Source organism: Lissotriton helveticus, chromosome 6 (assembly GCF_964261635.1).
Source record: "Lissotriton helveticus chromosome 6, aLisHel1.1, whole genome shotgun sequence".
Classification (NCBI taxonomy): Eukaryota; Metazoa; Chordata; class Amphibia; order Caudata; family Salamandridae; genus Lissotriton; species Lissotriton helveticus.
Genome location: NC_136067.1, coordinates 1,684,420,381 through 1,684,441,348, shown reverse-complemented (window position 1 = coordinate 1,684,441,348; position 20,968 = coordinate 1,684,420,381). Strand labels below are relative to the sequence as shown.

Sequence of the window (20,968 nt, the reverse complement as noted above, 5' to 3'; positions counted from 1 at the left end):
ATAATTGGCATTTGTAAAGCGCAAACATATCACACTTAATAGTAGCTGTTGCAAGGTGTCCAGTAGGTCTAATATAGTTCAGAGGCTTGTCTGGATGTTCTTCAATTTTCTGAATAATTTAAACATCACTTCTAGTTTCTGTCAAATTTTAGTTTAAGGATGGATAAAGCAAGAGTCCTTATTTTAGGGCTTTAATTTTCCCTAGACTGTGTATATGGAAAGTTTGACCACAAGTAATTTCCCCTTTTCTTGGATAAACTTCTATGCTCACTCCCTTGTCCATTTTGAGCTTTCGTATGACCTTTCCTTTGCCTAGTCATATTCCTTATAGCGGCTGTTTCACTGCTCCTTTTTTATCCTTTGAATTTCTCCTTCAAAAATTGATTTTTGTGATTAGGTTTTCCTCTGTTCCATGTTAGAAGTCAAAAACTCAGAGGATGAATGGGGAACCTGGTCTCATGTTCAAATTTTTCTACTAAATTTCTCGCTAAACAAACATTCTGCTTTTTGTGCAAACAAATTCTGATGTATGATCCTTTATTTCCTTTTTACATTTGTCCATGTCTTGTTGGTATTTAGTCAAATCCCTTTGTGCATGTTTGGTTGAAAGGTCAATCAAGTTGTTGGCTGAATCAATGATATTCTTTTCTGAAGACTGTATTAAAGTCTAATTCGTGTCATTAGACTTCACGTGTTGCAAAACTTTGAGGCCAGAATGTGCCCGAATCTTTGCAATCACAACCACACGATACCAGCTTTAAAAGCACACCTCAGGCTCACGGTGGATGCCATTATCAAGATAAAGTTCTTGGCATTGTACATATATCTTACTGAGGGAACTTCCCAGAAGACTTGTGAATGCTGGACCCACACTATTCATCTCCCAGGAATCTATAGTCAGCAACTGCAGACGTAATCAACCATCACACCTAAAATTACTGAAATCTGGAGACAGATCTTTGAGCGTTCAACTCCTTCGACACCTGGATGGAGTCTAATAAGCTGCCCTGGAGCTGACCCCACTGAGACGCCAGACCCCACTGCAAAACCCGTTGTGCCACGTGACATGGTCCACAATCAGGACATCCAAAAGAGACGCTCTCACTGATACTCAAGTCAAAGGATGAAACATCAGGATCATAGCTGGAATGTCCTGGACTCGTTGAGATGGAAGAACAGCACGAAAAGGTACAGTATCAGGATTGCTCGGATGAAGGGGAGCAACTGTGAAGGAGTCAGATGTGACTTTGGCACATTGATAGACAATCCCAATGATTTTAACAGGTAGGCCATCATCTGGAGGTGGTTTACGACTGTTTGAGGCGAGTCATTCTTCAGTAGCCAGTCATCAAGGTGCTATACCAAACCTCCGCAGATGGGCTGTGACCACCCCATCACCTTTGTGCACAATGACGTGCAATAGTCACGTCTAAAGGGAGTACGGAGTACTGAGAGGGCTCTTGGCTTACCAAAAACCACATGTAGATTCTGTGGGACTGCAGGATGGGAATGTTGAAGTATGTGTCCTGCAAGTCGAGAGACACCAGCTGTTGCTGGTGGATACCTGCAGAGTTGCAGTGGCGTTACACAGGCCCCGTGGAGGGGCCCCCGGACTCCAGGAGGGCCCCTTAGCACAGTATTCTGGCAGGAGAGCTCCAGATTGAGTCCGGAGGGGGCCCCTCCATGTGCCTTGCAGGGGGGCCCCTCATGCTTCCTTATGCCAGTGCCGGGTTGGGCCCAGTGAGCAAGCAGTAGCTTTGCTTTACATTCATTTCTACATTAGCCTTTGCCCTAAACGTTTGAGCCTTTGAACAGCATGAGCATGAGGGAGTGGTGGAAGTTAGAGTAGAAACTGTGGAGCGGATCCAGGATTAGCATCTAAGTATCATGCTGGTGGTGACTGCCCTACCCGATCAGTGGTTTATGTTCAGGCCAGAACGGACTGCAAATATTTTACAGCATCTTGGCTGTCAAGGATCAGACATTGTAGGGTGTGTCTAACATCCTCTGGGACAGTTGGCAATACATCCAACACTCTGCCCCACAAGGTGTGCAAATACTATCCCTAGAACCACAAGGCCTGTACCATCAAGATCTCCAGAGTGGGCTCTGGTATCAGAAAGTCTTTGTCTTCGGGAGTGGACCTGTGTTGTCTTTTGATTGTGAACAAGAGCCTGGTTTCGTCCAGGGGCAATTACATCTAAATGGGCCTCACTGAAAAGAAGCAGAGGTTGCTCAGTGGTAGCTGCCTGGTTAAGATCCTTCATCAACACGTTTGTCTTTAATTTCTGCTTTGGCAGGTTGAGGTCAAGAACTCCTGATGACTGTTGCAAAGGAGGTATATTTTTCCGTGGCCAGCTTACATCGATGTCAGGGGCGGTATCCAACTCACTGGCATCTTGCAGGTCCTCAAAAACATTGCCCTCCTTGTAGAATACATCTCCTTCAACATCTTGATCATAAAACTCTTGATCAGCAGCATAAGTAGAAACATAACGTGATGAAGAAGGTAGCGGTCGAGCTTTCGATTCTGATACAATTATCGGTTCCGGGTCTGGCGTCATTGACATAGGTGTCAGCAGCGAGGGTGTGCCCCATGGGTCTGCCTAGAGGAGTATTACTCTCAACTCTTGCCATAGGCTGTTTGGTGTGTTACTACCTCTTCTATGCAATGCTTGCATTACAACGCAAGAGGGACTATTTTACTACTCAAAAATAACCGATCGCATCATATATTATGTTCTTGTCTGTTCATTACAGAACTCTTTTTAATGTTTTAGTCAAGATTCACATTTTGTATATTAGAATGTATCATATACATGGACAAACACGCTTTTGCAAAACAAATAGGTTTAAATGTAATAAGACCACAAAGGCATGCACACACACTTTTTGCATACTTAAGGAATTAGAGCTAGACATGCTGGATTTGCCACTGCCTGTTTATACTGGCACATATATTGTCTCTTAAACATGTAGTTGTGTAAAAATGTTAGCATTTCATCATCCCTTGAAATTAAATAAAATTGAACTAAAGATTTCGAATGCTACAAAATATTTCGATAAATACAATAATCAATGCTATATAAGTAGTTTTCTCTCTGTCTCAGTTACAACTAAGAAATTGCATACTCCTTTTACCTTTTAGAAACAGGGGATTGCTCTGTGTAAATTCCTTGTTCTTCTGTTGGCCATTAGATTTTCGAGCTTCCACAAACTGTTTAACTCTTGCATCAATAGGATCTTTGAGAAGCAGACAGACTTCCTGAAACACACAATGTACACGCTAACTCAGGGCACAACTAGTAAGAAATATCCTCAGGATGCATGTGCATCCTGAAAACATTTAACTTTAAGGTGTTCTGAGATTCGAGACTCACTGATGTGCAACGTCTAATAACAAATTACAGTATAGCTTTAAATCCAGAAATTAGATACATCCACAATGACAGTTTCGTATGGCACTATGAAATATGTGTAATACAGAGAACCTGTCACGGTCACAAAGCAACAGCAAGGAATGATCCCTGGGGCAGGCTTAACTGTACAAGACACAAAATATTTCAAACATATATATTTAATAGTTATCAGTAAATGCTATGCGGTCACTGGTGAGTGGCGAGTGAGTTTTGGTGAAGACAAGACATATCCTACAAAAAATACTCCTCAGCAATATGTGGGATGAGTCAGTAGCTCTTAACCTTTTGACTTTTGGGGACATCAAATGACCCTACTGGACCCCGGGCCCCCCACCTAAGCAATTTCTATGATATGAACCTCAAAACAATATGCAAAGCTACAGAAACAAGTAAACATACATACATTTTTAAATATTTTGTTTATTATATACACAAAAGTTATACAAATATCTAAATTTTAATAGCAAGGTTGGAAAGTTTCAACATGTTTGTTTTAAGGGAGACAACGCGATACTAACAAGTCGAGCATATTGCTCTGTCTCTTTTACTCACAATGTATGCTCCTTTTTTATTGGTGCATAATAGTGCTTTAATTAAGGTCCCCAATTGTCCATACAACTTTTTGCTGCAATTGAGTTCCTCCTGCAAATCAACTTAATTTGTAGCATCCCATTTCATATTCCTTCGTATATAAAGAACATTTTAAAATGTTCCAGTTTCAGTTTCCATTTATCTTTTTTATGTATATATATATATATATATAGTTTACTAATCTGCTAATATTATTGCATTTTTGTAAACAGTTGTGGACCTTCTGAGTAGTTGCTGTGGACACCAGGTTAAGAACCACTGATCTAAATGATATACTACACAGTGAATGGAAGAGACAGTGACACACCAAGATGATTCACACCTCTGGCCAGTGTCCTGCTGTGTATGTACTAGGACAATTATATGGGAGTTTATGGGAGCTAGAAGGAATGATTGTGGCCTGTACAAGGTCAAAGTTGAGAAGCTCTTCAAATGAGTCTTTGTAACAGGCAATTAGGAGCATTACTGCTTGTGGTGGATTTGAAGATGTTAGCAGCATATGAGTTGTACTGTGTTGCGCGGGAGCAATTGGTGGGCACATCACTGAGCAGCAATAAGGAGATAGAAACACAAATATTGCTAATTAGAGGGTGGAGATGGTGAATATTAAGATCCTCAAATCTATGAAGCCTTGCAATATCAAGAAAAGGCGGAGTTTTAGCACAAGGGATATTGTTTTGTTTTACTGAATCGATGGCGAAAATTAGAAAAATTACCAATTATAGACACAAGTCAAATAAAAACATTCAATTTACACATAAACATGCCTGCTTTGCACATATCACTTACTGTACGCTCACACCAAACATCCACAGTTGTAACCACCCAACATTCCAACGGGATAAAGATTGTTCACTCGGTCTGGTTTGGTCCAGTCCTACCACACTTCCCAAATCAGATACCAACCAGTTTGCCAAAATTTCCATGAAGATTTTATAATCTGTGTTCAGGACAGTGATCAGTCGATATGAACTGCATTGCACCAGGTTCCTAGGAGTTTCAAAAATACGCAGCAGACCACCTTTAAATGTTCCCGAATCCCTAGAAGAGTTATATAGCTTACAGAGATGAGAAAATAATTTTTGTATATATCTCTAAACAAAATCCGTCTGGACAACCCCTCGGCCTACGGACACATTCTTAATAATATCCACAATCTCTTTGTTTTTCTTTTATAAATAGGGTATTGTAAATTTGTAGCCTGCTCATCGTAATTCAAATGCAAAAATAACAGTTAATGGACAGAATGCAGAACAATGTCATACATTCACCCCAGTACAGAGATCTGGGCCTTGGACTAACGGATAGGGCGCTCAACCTCGGACCTGGGGATCTGGGTTTGAGTCTCGGTTACGACGCCAAACATCCTTTGATTCTGGGCAAATCACTTAATCTCCCCGTGGCGAACAAAAATGAATGTGTGTCCTCATATAACGTAACTGGTGCTATGTAAAGCGCTCTGATATCCGATTTGGTTCGGGTCAAGTTCGCGCTATATAAAACTCTGGAGAAAAAAAAATGCCATTCCAGTTCCTAATTCAAGGCATGTCTAACCTATAGATGCATCAAGCATCCATGTTGCGAATCCTAAATAGCGAAAGATAACGAATCGCTATTTAGAAATCGCAGAATGGGATATCACATCCAAATCGCAAAATATCTGCGATTCGCACCCGCTCGCAATCAACAAATGCGACTCTGCAAAAATCCCTACAAAATCGCAGAGTCGGCTGTTTCCAACCCCCTAATTGTGAATCCTCAATTACCGATTTCGCAAATAGCGATCTCGCACATTGCGAGATCGCAAAAACGTGAAGTCGCATTTGGAGCACAATGATGACATCACTACCAGGAAGTAGCCTGCTCCATGCTTCATTCGGACCACAGAGCTGGATACAGGAGGAGGCAGAGCACAGAGCTCCAAGAGCCACACCCTGCAGTGCCCATACAGGTGTGGAAATCAAACCACTATGTCCCAGGAAGCTGCAGGAACATGGGAAAAACCCCGCCAGCGCAAAATCAAGTTCAGTGATAAAGAACTTGAGTACCTGATTGAAGGAGTGAGCAGGGACCACGACCAACTGTTCGGGAAGCAGTCCCGGAAGGTGCCCGAGGCAACCAAGAGGCGCATCTGGGTGCGCATCAAGGCAAAGGTGAACGCGGTGGGAGTCACCCATCGGACCATCGATGACTTAAAAAGAGGTGGTACGACCTCAGAGGCCGTGCCAAGGAGCGAATAGCTGAGAGACTGGGGAAGACAAGGGGTTCGGGAGGGGGACACTCCCCAGTCCCTGAAAACACCCACATGGAGGACCTAGTGGAGGACACCATACACCCTGAAGCCTGCGTCGGCGTTACCCAACTGAACACCTCCCGCGCCACACACCAATCTCAAGGTAAGAGGCATGCTACTGCGACTCCGTACCCTAACAATGCCCATGCCCCCAGTGCAATCTATATTTGTGACCACAGTATTCAAGTCCCTGCTCCTCCCAAACACCCAAATGCATTGTGGAACCTGTAGTGTGTAAATGTGCCTTGATAGCCACACACAGCTAGAATAGGCAAGATACCCAGACCCCTAAAGCCAGCCAGGGAATGCAGACATTAACCAATAGCGAGCCTGCATGCATGATGCAACATCCCAGGTGCCTGAATCATATCAGTAATCATGCACTCATCCACATCACAGGTGCTGCGGATACTGACACGTCCGACTGCGACATCCTTCACTTCGCGGAAGCACACCTGAAGAGACGGAGGGGGAGAGGCAGCCTGCACCTGCACCAAGACCCAGGGCCACCCCTACAGCTACAGGCGGAGCACAACATCACCTCTCGGCACATATGGCAGTGGAGCAGACCCCACCAGGAGGCACACACGAATCACAGCAAGTGTGCAGGCCTACGCCAACAGCAGGTCAAAGCAGCAGCGCTCCGTGCCCACCACAGCAGCCATGGAGCAACACGCACACAATGTGGGCCTGGGCATTGAGGCTCATATGCTGTGTGTGCACCGCAAACAGGCGCAGCACATGGCAGCAATGCAGCTGCAGCTATACAAAACAGCACGCAACATCAGTCTCCTCACAGAGAGTGTGCAGGAACTGACCGCGGCGGTGAAGGAGAGCAACCAACTGATGGTAGCGCAGCAGGACGTCACCCGCAGACGCCACAGGCAGCTGCTCACACGGCGGTCAGCCTACACCCGTTCCAATCACCTGATCGGGAACGCCACTTCCCAGCTCTCGCGAAGATTATTGGCCATGTAAATCCAGATGGTCCAACGCTGTGCTGATGTAGCAAGGGCCTTGGAGCAGGTCACCAAAGCTGTGGAGCACTAACAGGTGGCAGACCATAGCAATGCAAAGGGGGGGAGGGATGATGCCAGCGAAGGTACATCTAGCATCAGCAGCCTGTCTGTGCTGGTGCAAACAGACAAGAGGCGCAGTGCCCGGCCCAACATTGCATCCCAACAGAACCAGCCTAACGGGGAGGGTGAGAGGCGACAGGGTGCGTGCGGCAGGAGGCGCTAGTTGCATTACATTTCAGGCTGTGCCGTGGTGAGGCAACCATGCACGCCAGCTCAGGTTACATGACCTTGGATGTTTAAAAGCCGTACCCTTATTTGATACTGATGGAAGCACATTGAGACCTTGTGAAATAAACAAAAGCTTTATTTTGACAACAAATCTTCCTCATGCCAATCATTGATGTGGTTTGCATGAGTGCAGTGTTGTGTGAGGGGTATGGATGCACTAGAAGTAGTTCTGTGTGATGTGCGCGCGGCGCCTGTGACCTTCAGCAGGACTCTCCACGTGTGAATGATGCACATGTGCAGGTGGCAGGCCGTCCCCCTCCGACTCACTACCAGACACCTCAACAGGTATCCTCCGTTGGTGGCAATATTGTGCAGCATGGCGCACACGGCCACGATGCGGCAGCAGATCTCGGGCCGGTCTTTTAGGGTCCCGCCAGTCTTGTGGAGGATGCGGAATCTACTCTTTAACATGCCAAATATTCGCTCAATCACATTTCAGGTGTGTATATGGGCACTATTGTACCTCCGTTCCTGTGGTGTTGCTGGGTTGAGGTATGGGGTGAGGAGGTATTCACGGAGGGCCTAGGGGCTGTCACCTGAAGGGAGGAGCAGAGGGTCAGTGCCTGTTATGCGCGGCAACATGGTATTAACATACTGTATGTGGGCATGTGTACTTACCTAGGAGATGTCCCTCGTCAAATTCACCCCTGACCAAGCGGGTGTGTATGCCGCAGTGCCGGAAGATAAATGAATCATGCGTGCTCCCTGGGTATTGTGCCACAATGTCTGTAATGATGTTCTTCGCATTGCAGACCACCTGAATGTTGAGGGAGTGATATGACTTGCGGTTCCGGTACATGTATTCGGTCTCTGTGGGTGGACACGTGTATGTGGGTGCAGTCAATGCAGCCAATTACATGGGGGAAATGGGCGGTTTGATAGAAGTCCTGTTTAGTTTGCATTAAGTCCTGTTGGGTTGTTGGGAAGGTGATGTGGTGATGGATCTGGCTCAGCATGGCGTCCAGGAAACTCTGTAGGTAGCGTGAAAGTGTACTCTGGGATACACCCCTGCAACTGCGACTATCCCCTGGAAGCTGCCGGAGGCTAGGAGGTGCAGGCAGCACAGGACCTGGACATGGGTGGGCACGGCATTTGTCCTCCGTGTTGAGTGCTGTATCAGGGGCTCAAGGTCTCTGATGAGCTTCAGGATCATTGCCCCATTGAGCCTGTATTTGGAGTAGATCTCATCTTCAGTCTGTCCCAGTAGTGTAATCCGCAGACGGAAGATGAGTTCATGGATCCTGCATCTGTTCTGGGATGCAGCCGGGAGCCTCAGCCGCCTTGCCATGATGTATAGACCTGTCATTGTGACTTTCCTCATGATCCTAATAAGTCTCCTTAAGTGTGTTTGATTTAGCCAACATCTGTTTGTAATTTCCAACATTTTATTTTTTGCCCCTTTGACTTCATGGTTACCACCTGGTTTAGCTTCTCCTTAATTTGCGACTCGTATTTTGCGAAATATGGTGTTTTGGCTATTTGTGATTGCTGATGCATGTGGATAGAAATTTGTTTGCTAATTCGCTATTTGACTGCGAATTCGCTATTTAATTTGCAGAATATGTGGCGAATCGCTTTAAAGGAATCGCAGTGGGGGTTTCTACGGGTTTAGCATCCAACAATAGAATGTTTGCATATTGGGATTGATTTTCTAAAACTTTGTACCATCATGTTACACAGAAGCCCAAACAAACACCTAGTAAGTTATGGAGAGCATACGTTTGGATTTGGCAAATCGAACACATCTACAGCTCTACAATCGTTTGATCTGATTCATGAGGCTTCCACATCTGTTTAATAATCTACCTTCCTTCGTCCTCGCACTATTTAATAAAGAGATTTTCTGGTTAAAGACATGGACCCAATACACAGCTTGACAGGCACCTTTTGGTAGGGACACTGGCAAGTTGATTCCTTCAGTGAAGGACAGCTATGGTTTGCTTTTTCAGAAATCAAAGGAAACTTTCCCGACGGACAGATTGTCAGAAATGGATTGGGAATTACAGTTTGTAAATTATTTCACAAAGAACAAATTATCTCTAGCTACATTTTGAACAAAGTGTATGTCACTCTCAAGGAGGGGACTTTGTCAATGAGTGCAGCAAGGCTAGTAGTGTAAGAGCGGGGTATTCCATTGCTCTGAGCCTTGCTTGTATCTGGGGTTGGATCTTTTGGTTCGGAGGTGGCTTCTTGCATTACTACTCCCAGCGCTCTGGGCAAAAGCTTTTGAAGGTCTCCTAGCACAGGGCTGAGAACTGGCTTAACTCCTTATATGCCTTTCACACAATAAGGCTCAATACTGAGACTTTAGAAAGGGCAACATCTTATTAGTAGAATGGAGAGGACATATGACAAGGTTTGAATCCTAACTTAGCTCTAGTTAGCAGCTCCTTCTCCTCAGCACTTTTCTTGCTAAACCCTCTGGGATTTTGCATGAGTTTAGCAGTAGTCCCTCATCTCCACCCTATGACTTTGATCGCTGTGGACCCGTATTACCCACTCAGCATTTCTTTCCAAAGATAACTCACCAGTCTCCCTACTTTTCCTATACCTTGTGCCTGTTTTGCAAAGCCTTCCGTTCGTGTTTCAAATGTGCTTGCATCTAACAAGAAGTCGGTTAAGCTGATAATTCTCTCCCCTTAACCCTATTAATTAAAAGAGATCTAAGTTAAATCAAGGGAATGTCATTTCCACCTCAATGTCTTAAGGGTGTTTTATAAGCTTCCATTCTTTCACTGTTACAAAATGTTATAGGGTGTTAGCCTACAGTGAGACATCCTAATCTTTCATGGTTTTGGGCAAGTGAACAAGGGCTATGACGCAGCCAAAGCGTCCGATAGAGTTAACTGGTCATATCTGAACGAAGTACTAAAAAACTTCAATCTGGGGACAAATATCCAGAATATGGTGGAAAAAATTTACAGCTCTCCTAGAGCACAAATTCTAATTAATGGTAACCTCACAGCAAACATCCAGATAAAGAGAGGAACAAGACAGGGGTTCCCTCTCTCCCCCTTGCTTTTCAATTTTTATATTGAACCAATGGCAGAGTGTCTCAGAAATGAACCATCAATATCCCCCTTTTCCTTCCAAGACTGCACCAAGAAGGTAGCCCTATATGCAGACAATTTGATGATCTTCACAGATAACTTAAGCAGGTCTCTAACCACAATAGAAGAGACTCTGACCAGCTTTGGAAAAATCTCTGGCTACCAAATTAATCAAGCCAAGACGGAAACCATGAGCTGGAATGATCACACAACCAGCCCTTACAATAAGGATAAAATCAGATACCTAGGTATAGACCTGGTCAAAGACTTAGACAAAGTAACTCAAATCAATATCCTAAGAATCGAAAGGGAAGTTAAGAAACTATTGAAAGTGTGGGGAGGATTGCCCTTGACATTACTGGGCAAGTCCAACATAATAAAAATGTCAATTTTACCGAAATTCACCTTTGCTTTCGGTGCTATTCCGTTGGAGTTCAATAGAGAAACAATAAAGAAAATCCAGGGAGAAATCACAAGTTTTATCTGGTCCTCAAAAAACCCTAGAATTGCCTGGAGCAAGCTAAGAAGGAAAAAAGAACAAGGCGGAATTGCCAGTCCCGACCTTCTGGAGTACTGTAGAGCATTCCAATTTAAATCAAGCAGGAAGATGCTAAGCACATTTGAAAGCTACCCTTCATATCTCCAAACAATGACCAATAAAACTAGCCACTTCCTCTATAAATTCGGGCATCCAAAATTCTTCAAAAAAATTAAACTCAAGATGTTGAAGTCAGCTGCTAAATTATGGTACTGCATAAGATGTACTCTAAATATCCCCTATTACAGCGATTTGGCCCCAACATGGGAATCTCCAGGCACTCCCGAGTGTCTTAAAGATAAGCTAGCACTCCCGATAAAAACAGCAGGAATAACAGAGTGGGGACAACTCCTGTCTCAGAACAACATAATGGATTGGGAGACAATATCTTCAACAACAAATGCTTCCCTAGCAAAATTCAAATACTACCAGCTTTCAAGTTGGGCGAAATCTCTAAAAGAAGTGAGAGCAGGAAACATAACTTTGGAAAAAGAAATGCTGAAAAAGGATGCTATCCACAACGAAATCTCGCATTGGTACTGGGCCTTGATCTTAGCAGGGGAGGAAGAATTCCTGATGCCAGAGAGAATATGGGGGAAAGATCTGCCGACGCTGGAGTTAAATAATCAATGGCAAGTATCTATGAGCAAATGCTGGACAATTGTAACATCTGCTGCCCTAAAGAGGAATCATTTATTTACGTCTCACAGAGCATACTGGACCCCGAAAAAGCTGTCTAAATTCACCGGGGCGTCAGTGAAGATTTGCCTGAAATGCGGACTGGAAAAGGCCGACGACCTCCACATGTTTCGGCAGTGCCCCCTTCTCGATGGTTTCTGGAATGAAGTGGGTAAGACACTGAATGAGGTACTAGGAAGACATCTAAATGTAAGTATGGATCTAGTTATTTTTGGGGTAATGAGCTCAAATGTCTTAGAAAAAATGTCTAAAGCACAGGAAAATCTACTATTCTTACTGATATTACTGGCTAGGAGAGAGATCTGTGTGAAATGGGTCAGCCCAGTCCCCCCGCTACACAGAGAGTGGTTGACCTCAATATTAAGAACATACAAACTGGACAAAAGGAAAACACCTAGTAAAAAGTTAAAATTTTGGGAGATTTGGGAAAACTATCAGCTAGGATTAAACTAGACAGTCTTGGAGATAATCCTACGGGTAATGTTTTAATTGATGGGCCGGTATAGAACTGTCTTACCACAGTCCACGTGTGAGCAATGATAAGCCAGGAGAAGGCCTGCATGAGTAGCCAGAATGGCTAGCTCCCCCCCACTTGGTAAATCCTTCGACAGAGTAATGGAAATAAGGGGACTCTCCTTTCTTCAAAGCTCCACAGGGATACTGTCCAGACCCACAAACCCAGCTTCATGGCAGTGAAGGCAAAGAAAAAAAAGAGAGAATGGGGCCCCGACAACTACTTACTAACAATATTGCACAAATGAGGACAAAAAAAATAAAAATAAAATAAAAACAAGGGCTATGACACAAAATGCACCACTTTAGTGTGGCTATGTTTTTGCTAATTCTAATTTGAGCCTTTCACCTCACAAGACAGACCTTTCCATCCACTCTTCTGATGGGCTGGTTGACGCTGTTGACTGCAGCAGTGTCCCACAGCCCGTCTTTTGTCTCCACACAGCTCCACAGATTAATCATTATTTTCGATATTTCATCCTCGAAAGGATGCTCAGTCATCAAGGCCAGCTTTGCTGCAACCAAAAGGCTGGGTAGAATACGTGAGTGCGTCAGTGGGAGATGGATGTCCTCCAGGCCATTAGTAGGCCCTTTTCGACCACAGGGGCGGGAGCTTCGTCATTGATCATTCTCACCATGTCACAGCATGATGGCTAATGGAATCAGCTTCCAGACTGCATTAATATGGTAGGTCTGGTAAGAAGGGAAACTAATACAAGCGGGAACGAAGTTGGCTCTTTTATTAAAAGCATGGCACAGTGGAACATAACTTGCCAGGACCCAGAGAGCTTGCTGCCTACCAGGTAGGCCTCTGGCGTCCATCTTCCCTTTTACTAACTGTAGATAGAGTTTTTTAACCAAGGGGCTATAATTGTAATCAAACAGAGCCCCTGGTTCTTCTGAGTACTTTATCTCAAAAATCACAATTACAGTAAGCCCCATCAAACAATCTGCATGGACTCTTACATAGTTATTATTACACCCCTGAAGTGATCGCTTGGTGTTTGAGCAAGAGAAAAAAAACTCTAGAGTTTTTAGGGATGATAAGAACAACAAAAACAAATAGAATACAAAAAGACTCAATCATAAAATGAGAGATCAATATTTTTAAGGAATTTAAGATAATTAGGTTAACTTTTAAAAGCCGATGGAAGCTTTCTTCGCTAATAGGAACTAAGCACATTTACCCCCCGAAACTTTCTGAATTTGGAGAAAGTAATCTGCAAATGATAACCAAACATAAATAACAAGAAAGTTAATCTTTCAATAGTATTTTTTTTTTATCAACAGTAAGTATACTAAACTTTACAGACTTAGTAAGACACATTAGGTACAATGCTTTTTAGTGAAACTAGTTTGAGAGTAGTTTGAGAGTAACAGCATCAAATTTCCGCAGTCCAAAAAACAGGCATTATGAACATGCTGAAGCCTCAGTAGATTATTGTATTTCAGAAAGACCTAAATAAACAGCATTGCATATGCAATCCTGGAATAAATCAGAACATTGATAAGTTCCTTCTCAGTGATCTAAAATTAAAAAAGTAATTACCAACTACAGTGGATCCCTAAAGTTCAGCTAAAAGTCTTTGTCAACTAGCACTCCTACATTGAGGACACTTTGTACAGGAGGATGACAAGGCCCCATGAATGTAGGTTGGAGTCAATGGTAATAGTAGAATTATGAGTGAACATCAATTGCATCTTAGATGGATTGAGCTTAAGATGTGAGATTTTGTGTACATTGGACGTCGAGTCCTTGTACACAAATATCCCCCAGAGGGACTCCCTGCTAGTCATGGAACTGTTCCTCAACCAAAGACCAAGACCGCACTCAGTCCCTACCAATTTTATCCTCCAAGTCTTAGAGGTTTGTTTAACCAGGAATTTCTTTCTCTTTGGAGACCAATTCTACCAACAAGTGAAAGGTACATTTATGGGGGCTATTTTTTCCCCCCAACCTGGCAATTCTATACATGGATTCGCTTGAGGTCTACCACATCTTATCAGACACCAATCCCTTTTATACAAGTGTTGGAGAATGGAAACGATACATAGATGACATTTTAATGATCTGGCAGGGCGATCTTATCATGTTGGAATCATTACTGCACTGGCTCAATAACAACTGTGGCGGCCTAAAATTTACATTGACTCACGATAAAGCGTCTTTCGCTTTCCTCCACCCCAAAATCGCACATGTTGATGGCATCTTAATAACCAGATTATTCCGTAAACCTATAGAGCACAGCACCTTATTAAGCTAAGATAGCAACCACCCGCGGGCACTCAGAGACTGCCTCCCATTCTCACAGTTCTTAAGAATCAGAAGGAACAGCTCGCTCAACACTGACTACTTTAATGAAGCTAAGACACTATGCATCAAACTCACCAGTAGAGGGTACCCACGTAGACTTGTCCGCAATGCAATGACAAGAGCATGGTACTGCCCCCGTGAGGCCCTACTAGAGCCTAAAACAAAAACCAAAACGGAGCGACTGGTATGAGTGACTACCTTTTCGCCAATCTCCAATGCAATACGCAAGGCCATCATAAAAAAATGGCCTGTTCTCAATGCTGGTTCCCTTGACTTAGAACACCCTATGTTTGCTTTCAAGAAAAGCAAAAACATTAAGGATCATTTAGTGCGCTCAGCCTTACCAAGTAACAAAAATCGCAACCCCGCATTACATGATCTCTGGTCCCTCGCACCACTAAAGGGACATTCCAAATGTGGTAGCTGGGCCGTATTTGAGTTCACAATTAAATGCAAAGAATTTGTGTTTAAAGATGTCAAGAATGAATTAAGAATGTTTTCAAATTGCAATACGTGCAATGTTGTGTACACAATTTTCTGTCCCTGCGACAAAATATACGTGGGACAAACTACTCAGAAGATCCGTCTACGAATCGAAAACATTGGAGCAGGATCAGATGCAAAACACCAAATGCACCCTTGGAGGAACACTTTGAACAGAATGGACACTCTGAAAATGACATTCGCTGGACCATTATCCCTGTGATAAAACTAACCCCTAGAGGAGGTGACATCTCAAGGATACTAAACAAAGAAGAAATAAAATGGATATTGAAAACAGACAGTCTGAATACTTATGCTTGATACTGTATTCAGAAAAGTACCTGTATAATATGTCACACCGACTAGTGCACCTTTTTAAAACCACTCTTTTAAATGGCACCCGGGAATGCACCAACCGTTAGACCCTTTTCTATTACCTTGGAAGCCAGGGACTAGCACTGCTTAGTCCAACTTCCCTTTCCCTCACCGCCCCACCTGCACCGTTAGTCCCTTTTCTATTACCTTGGATGCCAGGGACTAGCCCTGCTTAGTCCATCTTCCCTTTCCCTCACTGCCCCCACCTGCACCAATCGACTACCAGGAATCACAGCCCCGCCCTCTTAAGTGAAGTAGAGGAGCCACTACCCTGAACACCAACTTGGAGATGACAGAATACCGCTAATCAGCCTCTGTCCCTGGAACCGGTAAGCACTGCTGCTTCTGGCAAAATTCACGCAGCACAACCCTGTAGTGGGTTCTAACCCTCCCTCACTCCTTGTTCCCTACAGGCAACCGCGCCAGTCGAGTATGCTACGCGACTCTCCTTCTATCGACCAAGAAACCAGATTCCCTCCTGAATTCGTAAGTCGCCTCGCCAACTCACCCAGGTCACCACCCAAGGTAGCCGCTACATGCATCACATGCAGCCTGATTCATTAATCTCCCGTTTTGCGAGCCCCTAATAGCAAATCATAAGGAATCGCTATTAAGGACTTGCAAAACGGTATTCATGTAGGAATTGCAAAAAATATAGCGATTCCTACATGTTCCTTATTTGCGATTAGCAAATAAGGATGCGATTTCAAGGGTGCAGGGGTGTCCAAAGGACACCCTGTAGCACCCCTGAAATGTAATCTACATTGGTGTTGCGCACACACATGTCCAAAGGACATGTGTGTGTGTAACATGCAACTTAGAAAAATGCATTTAAATGCATTTTTCTAAGTTTTTGCTATTTACCACGAGGTCTGACCTGTCGGTAAATAGCGGCCCAAAATTGCTATTTCGCAATTTTAAAATGATTCATGAATTGCATTTAAGGAATCTCAAATAGAGATTCCTTAAATGCAATTCTTCGCAAATGTGCGAATTCTTTAATAGCGAATTTTGCATTTGGGATGATGAATCCCAAATGCAAAAATTGCACTCGCAAAAGGCAAGATTCTGAGAATCTTGCCCTTTGCAAGTGCAATTTAGCTTCATGAATCAGGCTGCTAATCCCCCCACCTTTCCCCCCACAGGAGCCGTAACCTCTACCACCTCTGTTCCTTGCACGGAGCATTTCTACCCTTGCCCGCTGTTAGACCCGGCTTCCTGGGCACCAGGGCACTCAGGGGTAACTGCGCTCCAATCGCATCAACTGGAGTGTTCCCTCACTGATGTCCTGGGGCATCAGTACTAAGGGACCCAAAACTGGATAACCAAGTACTCCTCTCCAGCACTTGACTCTCTCAGGGTAGCGAGACAGAGCAGTCCAAGGCTTACTCAAGGAGGTGAGGTGGGGTTAGACATTCAGAATACAGTGTAAACCGTACCACCAGCTGATAAACTCAATGTCCAGTCAGTGCTTTACTTTTTATAAAAGAAAAGTACTTCAATACACATAAGATAATTATACTACACATAAAACTAGGATAAACAGTGAAAACCAGAAGTCTCTACAACCCTCTGGGACAGAGTTCTGACCCCAAACAGTATTATAGCGCCTAGACGCCAAGCACTATAAAAACACAGTTAACATGAAAACACACAGTAAGCATTGCATATTACAGATCATGTTACACAGGGCTGCTCTCATTCACTAGAGCCTTGATACCAAACTTTGTATTGAAAGGATATAGTTTCAGCATATGATGTGAAGTCAAATGTTCATGATCAGCCCCATAACCCCCCACCCAAAGCAACAGAAGTGCCCTCTCATTGTGAGTGAGGACACGCTCTAGTGGTGTCAGGGATCTGATCATAGGTGCCGGATGTCTTGGCACAGTTTACTGGAGTCCCACTAGTCCAGTAGCCACTGGCTAGCTGTAGGAGGGTAGTGGCTGGACAGAGTGCCAGTTCACCCTGATACCCTCAGAGTTCACAAAAAGAAAGGTGGGGGCCTGCTTCACTGGCCTCTATTCCCAGTTACTGCTTGTACAGGCTCCCACAGCGCAAGGGAGGAGCCTAGAGGGGATTTGATCTCACCTTCAAAGACTAGAATCATGCATCCTCCTCTCTGGCTCTCGTCATGTGCTGCAAGCTTCTTTCCACCAGCCTCTGTGATGTGCTGTAAGCTTCCTTTCCACACTGGGTGATGTGCCGCAAGCTTCCTTTCCACACCTTGGGCAGCTGTCTGTAATTTCCTTGGTCCAAAGCGAACGCTCCTCCAAGCCTCACAAGAACAGCTGGTCCTTAATGTTGCTGATGCCTTCCTTCCAGACCGCAGTGAACAGTCTTATCTCCTGTCTTCACACCGCGGGGTCGCGGCTGGTTACTGTCAGAGGGCTCTGGTGTGGCTGCTCGTCAGTCATAGACCAGTCTTGAACAACAGCTGACAACTCAGGCCAGACTTTTATCACCTCTGATTGATAGGCTCATCCAATCAGAGGGTCTGCTACTTTTTGCATCCTGAATACACCTCCAATCACAGACCATTCACCGCGTGTTCAATGCATGGGTAAAGCAAGTAGCAAGTTCTGTTCTGGTATCAGGCTGTGCAACCCTCTAGAGAGGAATTTTCATTAACTCCAGCCCAGGAGGCCCTGACCAGCGGGGGAGGGTCCTCTCCACACAGTTAGTGCAGCTAAACCCAGATAAGAGCTGAGTGTCTCCCCCAGCCCACCAGGCCTTTCCAAGGAAATAGGGAGGGGGACGGGGGAGCTGGGATGTCCAGCAGGACAGCTCGCATTCCTCACACTGGCTCAAATCCCCATTCTTCCCCTGTACACCCACGGGCTCTCAAACACACATCAGTCAGACAAAGGCAACAGGCCCACAGGCATGGCAAACTGCACAGACTTGGTCAGGAGGGTGCCTAGGGACTCACCCCTCCTGACTATAGATTTATTGCTGCCACCACTGTCAGTCTACCACAACCTTAATACAGAGGGCAGTAGACACTCTCTGAAAAATAGGGGTGCACTAGGCATGCCCCCTCAACCTCCGAGCCAAGCTCTAGGGTCTCAATCCATGTAAACAGGGAGACCCTCAGTGGACATGTATGATTGTCATGCTCACCGAGGTAGGGATCTAGAAACTATACAGTAGCTTTGGAGCGACTTGCCTGGAGATTAGCATAAGGCAGGGGAAGCACTCTCTCCAGAGACATGCAGGAGACTTCCCGTCCCAACACCCGCCGTGCACGCCTTCGTATTCCACTTCATGTAATGGTCTCAAGCTCTGCACCACCTCCATATTACCCTCACATTAGTGCGGTTCTTTATGTTTTAAATGTACCGATATGTTCAGCGATATTCTAATTACATGAATAGCGCCGCTTTTATAATTCAAATGTCCCGATAAGTTCAGCGATATTGCTATTATGCGAATGGCTCGCTCTGAGTACGAAGCATAGTACAACACGTTGTCTGATAATTCCCTCACCTTTGAGCAGGCTTTATAAATGTACCAAAAGTTCAGCGATATTGAATTTGAATGAGTGCGAAGTACAACACGCTATCTGATTAAGCGTATTAACCACGACTGCAGAGATTTTGCCTTGTTTAATTGACTGGTTATCGAATCATTATTGTGTCTCTTTGATTTAACCTGAAATAACAATGATAATCATGTTGATCGCCATTGCTGGCACCCTTCGCCTTTACAACGCCTTGTAATCTCCCGAAGTACCATCTTGCTCTTCCTTGGATGGTTTGCGACAGACGGCAGCTGATCCTTGTATAACTTGATTAGTACAATATCACCGATAGTACTCCTCACCCTGAGTCACTCCACCTTACGAACTCACATCTCGCTCTCCCTACCTGGTTCATATTTTACAGCCACTGTTTACAGCTCAGGTTGCTTAATAAGGGGCTTCTATAAGCCCAATATCCTGATACTGGCTACCCATATTGAACGCACAATTTTCTACGAGCCCATCCCATCACATCACTTCTGTTATCCACCCAGGCCCTTCACCACTGTGTAAAATTCACAGAGCAATGCATGTCCTCTTACTGAGTTGCATGCTGCGTTGCCTTCACTGACTCCTTGTATATGATGTCAATTCCTAATCTTTCGCTCTCTGTATTTTCCCTCCTTAACTTGCTCCCCCAGGCATATGAGGCTCTTATTACACAGGTATAATAAATTTGTCCTGATGATGATCCGCTCATTCCTTCGCCGGATGAATGAATGAATGAATGAAAACTGGTTTTTGTAAAGCGCAACGTTCACTCCAAGGAGCATCTTGGCGCTAGATAACAGAGGGCCGGGGGGAAGATAGGAGGGGAAGAGTACAGAAAAGAAAGGATGGTTACGAGAGATCAGATGAGTGCTAGGATTTCCTGGTCAGGCGCGCTAAAGATCCAAGTTTTTAATAACGTTCTAAACATGGGCTCGTTGTTGGTGTGTCTTAGTTGGGTGGGCAGGAGATTCCAAGCTTTGGCTCCCAGTGTAGGCAGGGTTTTTCCCCCTCGGGTTTTCATTTTGAAATGGGGACTAATGAGCAAGTTTTGGTTGGAAGACCGCAGAGTTCGATTAGTTTTGTAGGGTCTAAGATGATTTCTCAGGTATTGTGGCCCACTTTCAATGGTGGCTTTATGGGTGATGGTTAGGATCTTAAACATGATCCTTTTATGGATTGGAAGCCAGTGGAGGGCTTTTAGTGCATCCGTTGAGGATGACCGTTTGGGGAGTCCCAGTACCAGCCTGGCAGCGGCATTTTGGATCACTTGTAGTCGTTTTATCACCATCTTTTTTGTTCCCGCATATAATCCATTGCCATAGTCAAGGCGGGACAGAATTAGGGCCACTGCAACAGTTTTCCTAGCATGCAGGGGAAGCAGATCAAAGAATTTCCTCAACATTCTTATTATTTGAAAACAAGTGCCTGCAACTGTGAGTGCCTGTTTGTGAAAGGACAGCGACTGGTCAAATTTAAAACCTAAGTTTTTGGCTGTGTCAACTGTGGCGGGCGGAAGATCTGAGTTAATGGGCCACCATAAGGTTGGGTTAAAGTTGTTAGCTTTCCCGAACAGCATCATCTCTGTCTTGGAGCTGTTACACCTGAGATGGTTTGACTCCATCCATTTCATGACTGAGGTGAGGCAGTGATGAAATCTTTCTTTTGCCGCGGTGGAATTTTTATCCAGGGTCAAAATCAGTTGGGTGTCGTCTGCGTAGCTGATAGCTTCCATATCGAAGGAATCAATCAGTGTGAGCAGGGGGGACATGTACAGGTTAAAAATGGTCGAACTCAGGGAAGATCCCTGTGGGACGCCTGAGGACAGTTGTTTCCCTGTGGACTTGTATCTACCCAAAGTGACGACCTGGTTCC

At 44.5% G+C, this 20,968-nt stretch overlaps 1 protein-coding gene across 6 annotated transcripts in view; it reads right to left on the bottom strand.

The window, feature by feature from the left end:
* The window catches only part of SLX4IP (SLX4 interacting protein), a 627,226-nt gene that overhangs the window by 288,047 nt on the left and 318,211 nt on the right, over positions 1–20,968 (bottom strand). For all 6 annotated transcript variants that reach the window (XM_078649535.1, XM_078649538.1, XM_078649534.1 and 3 more), the window contains one exon: positions 3,142–3,265. In XM_078649535.1, the coding sequence (XP_078505661.1) occupies positions 3,142–3,265 (124 nt within the window). The remainder of the gene's footprint in view (positions 1–3,141; positions 3,266–20,968) is intronic.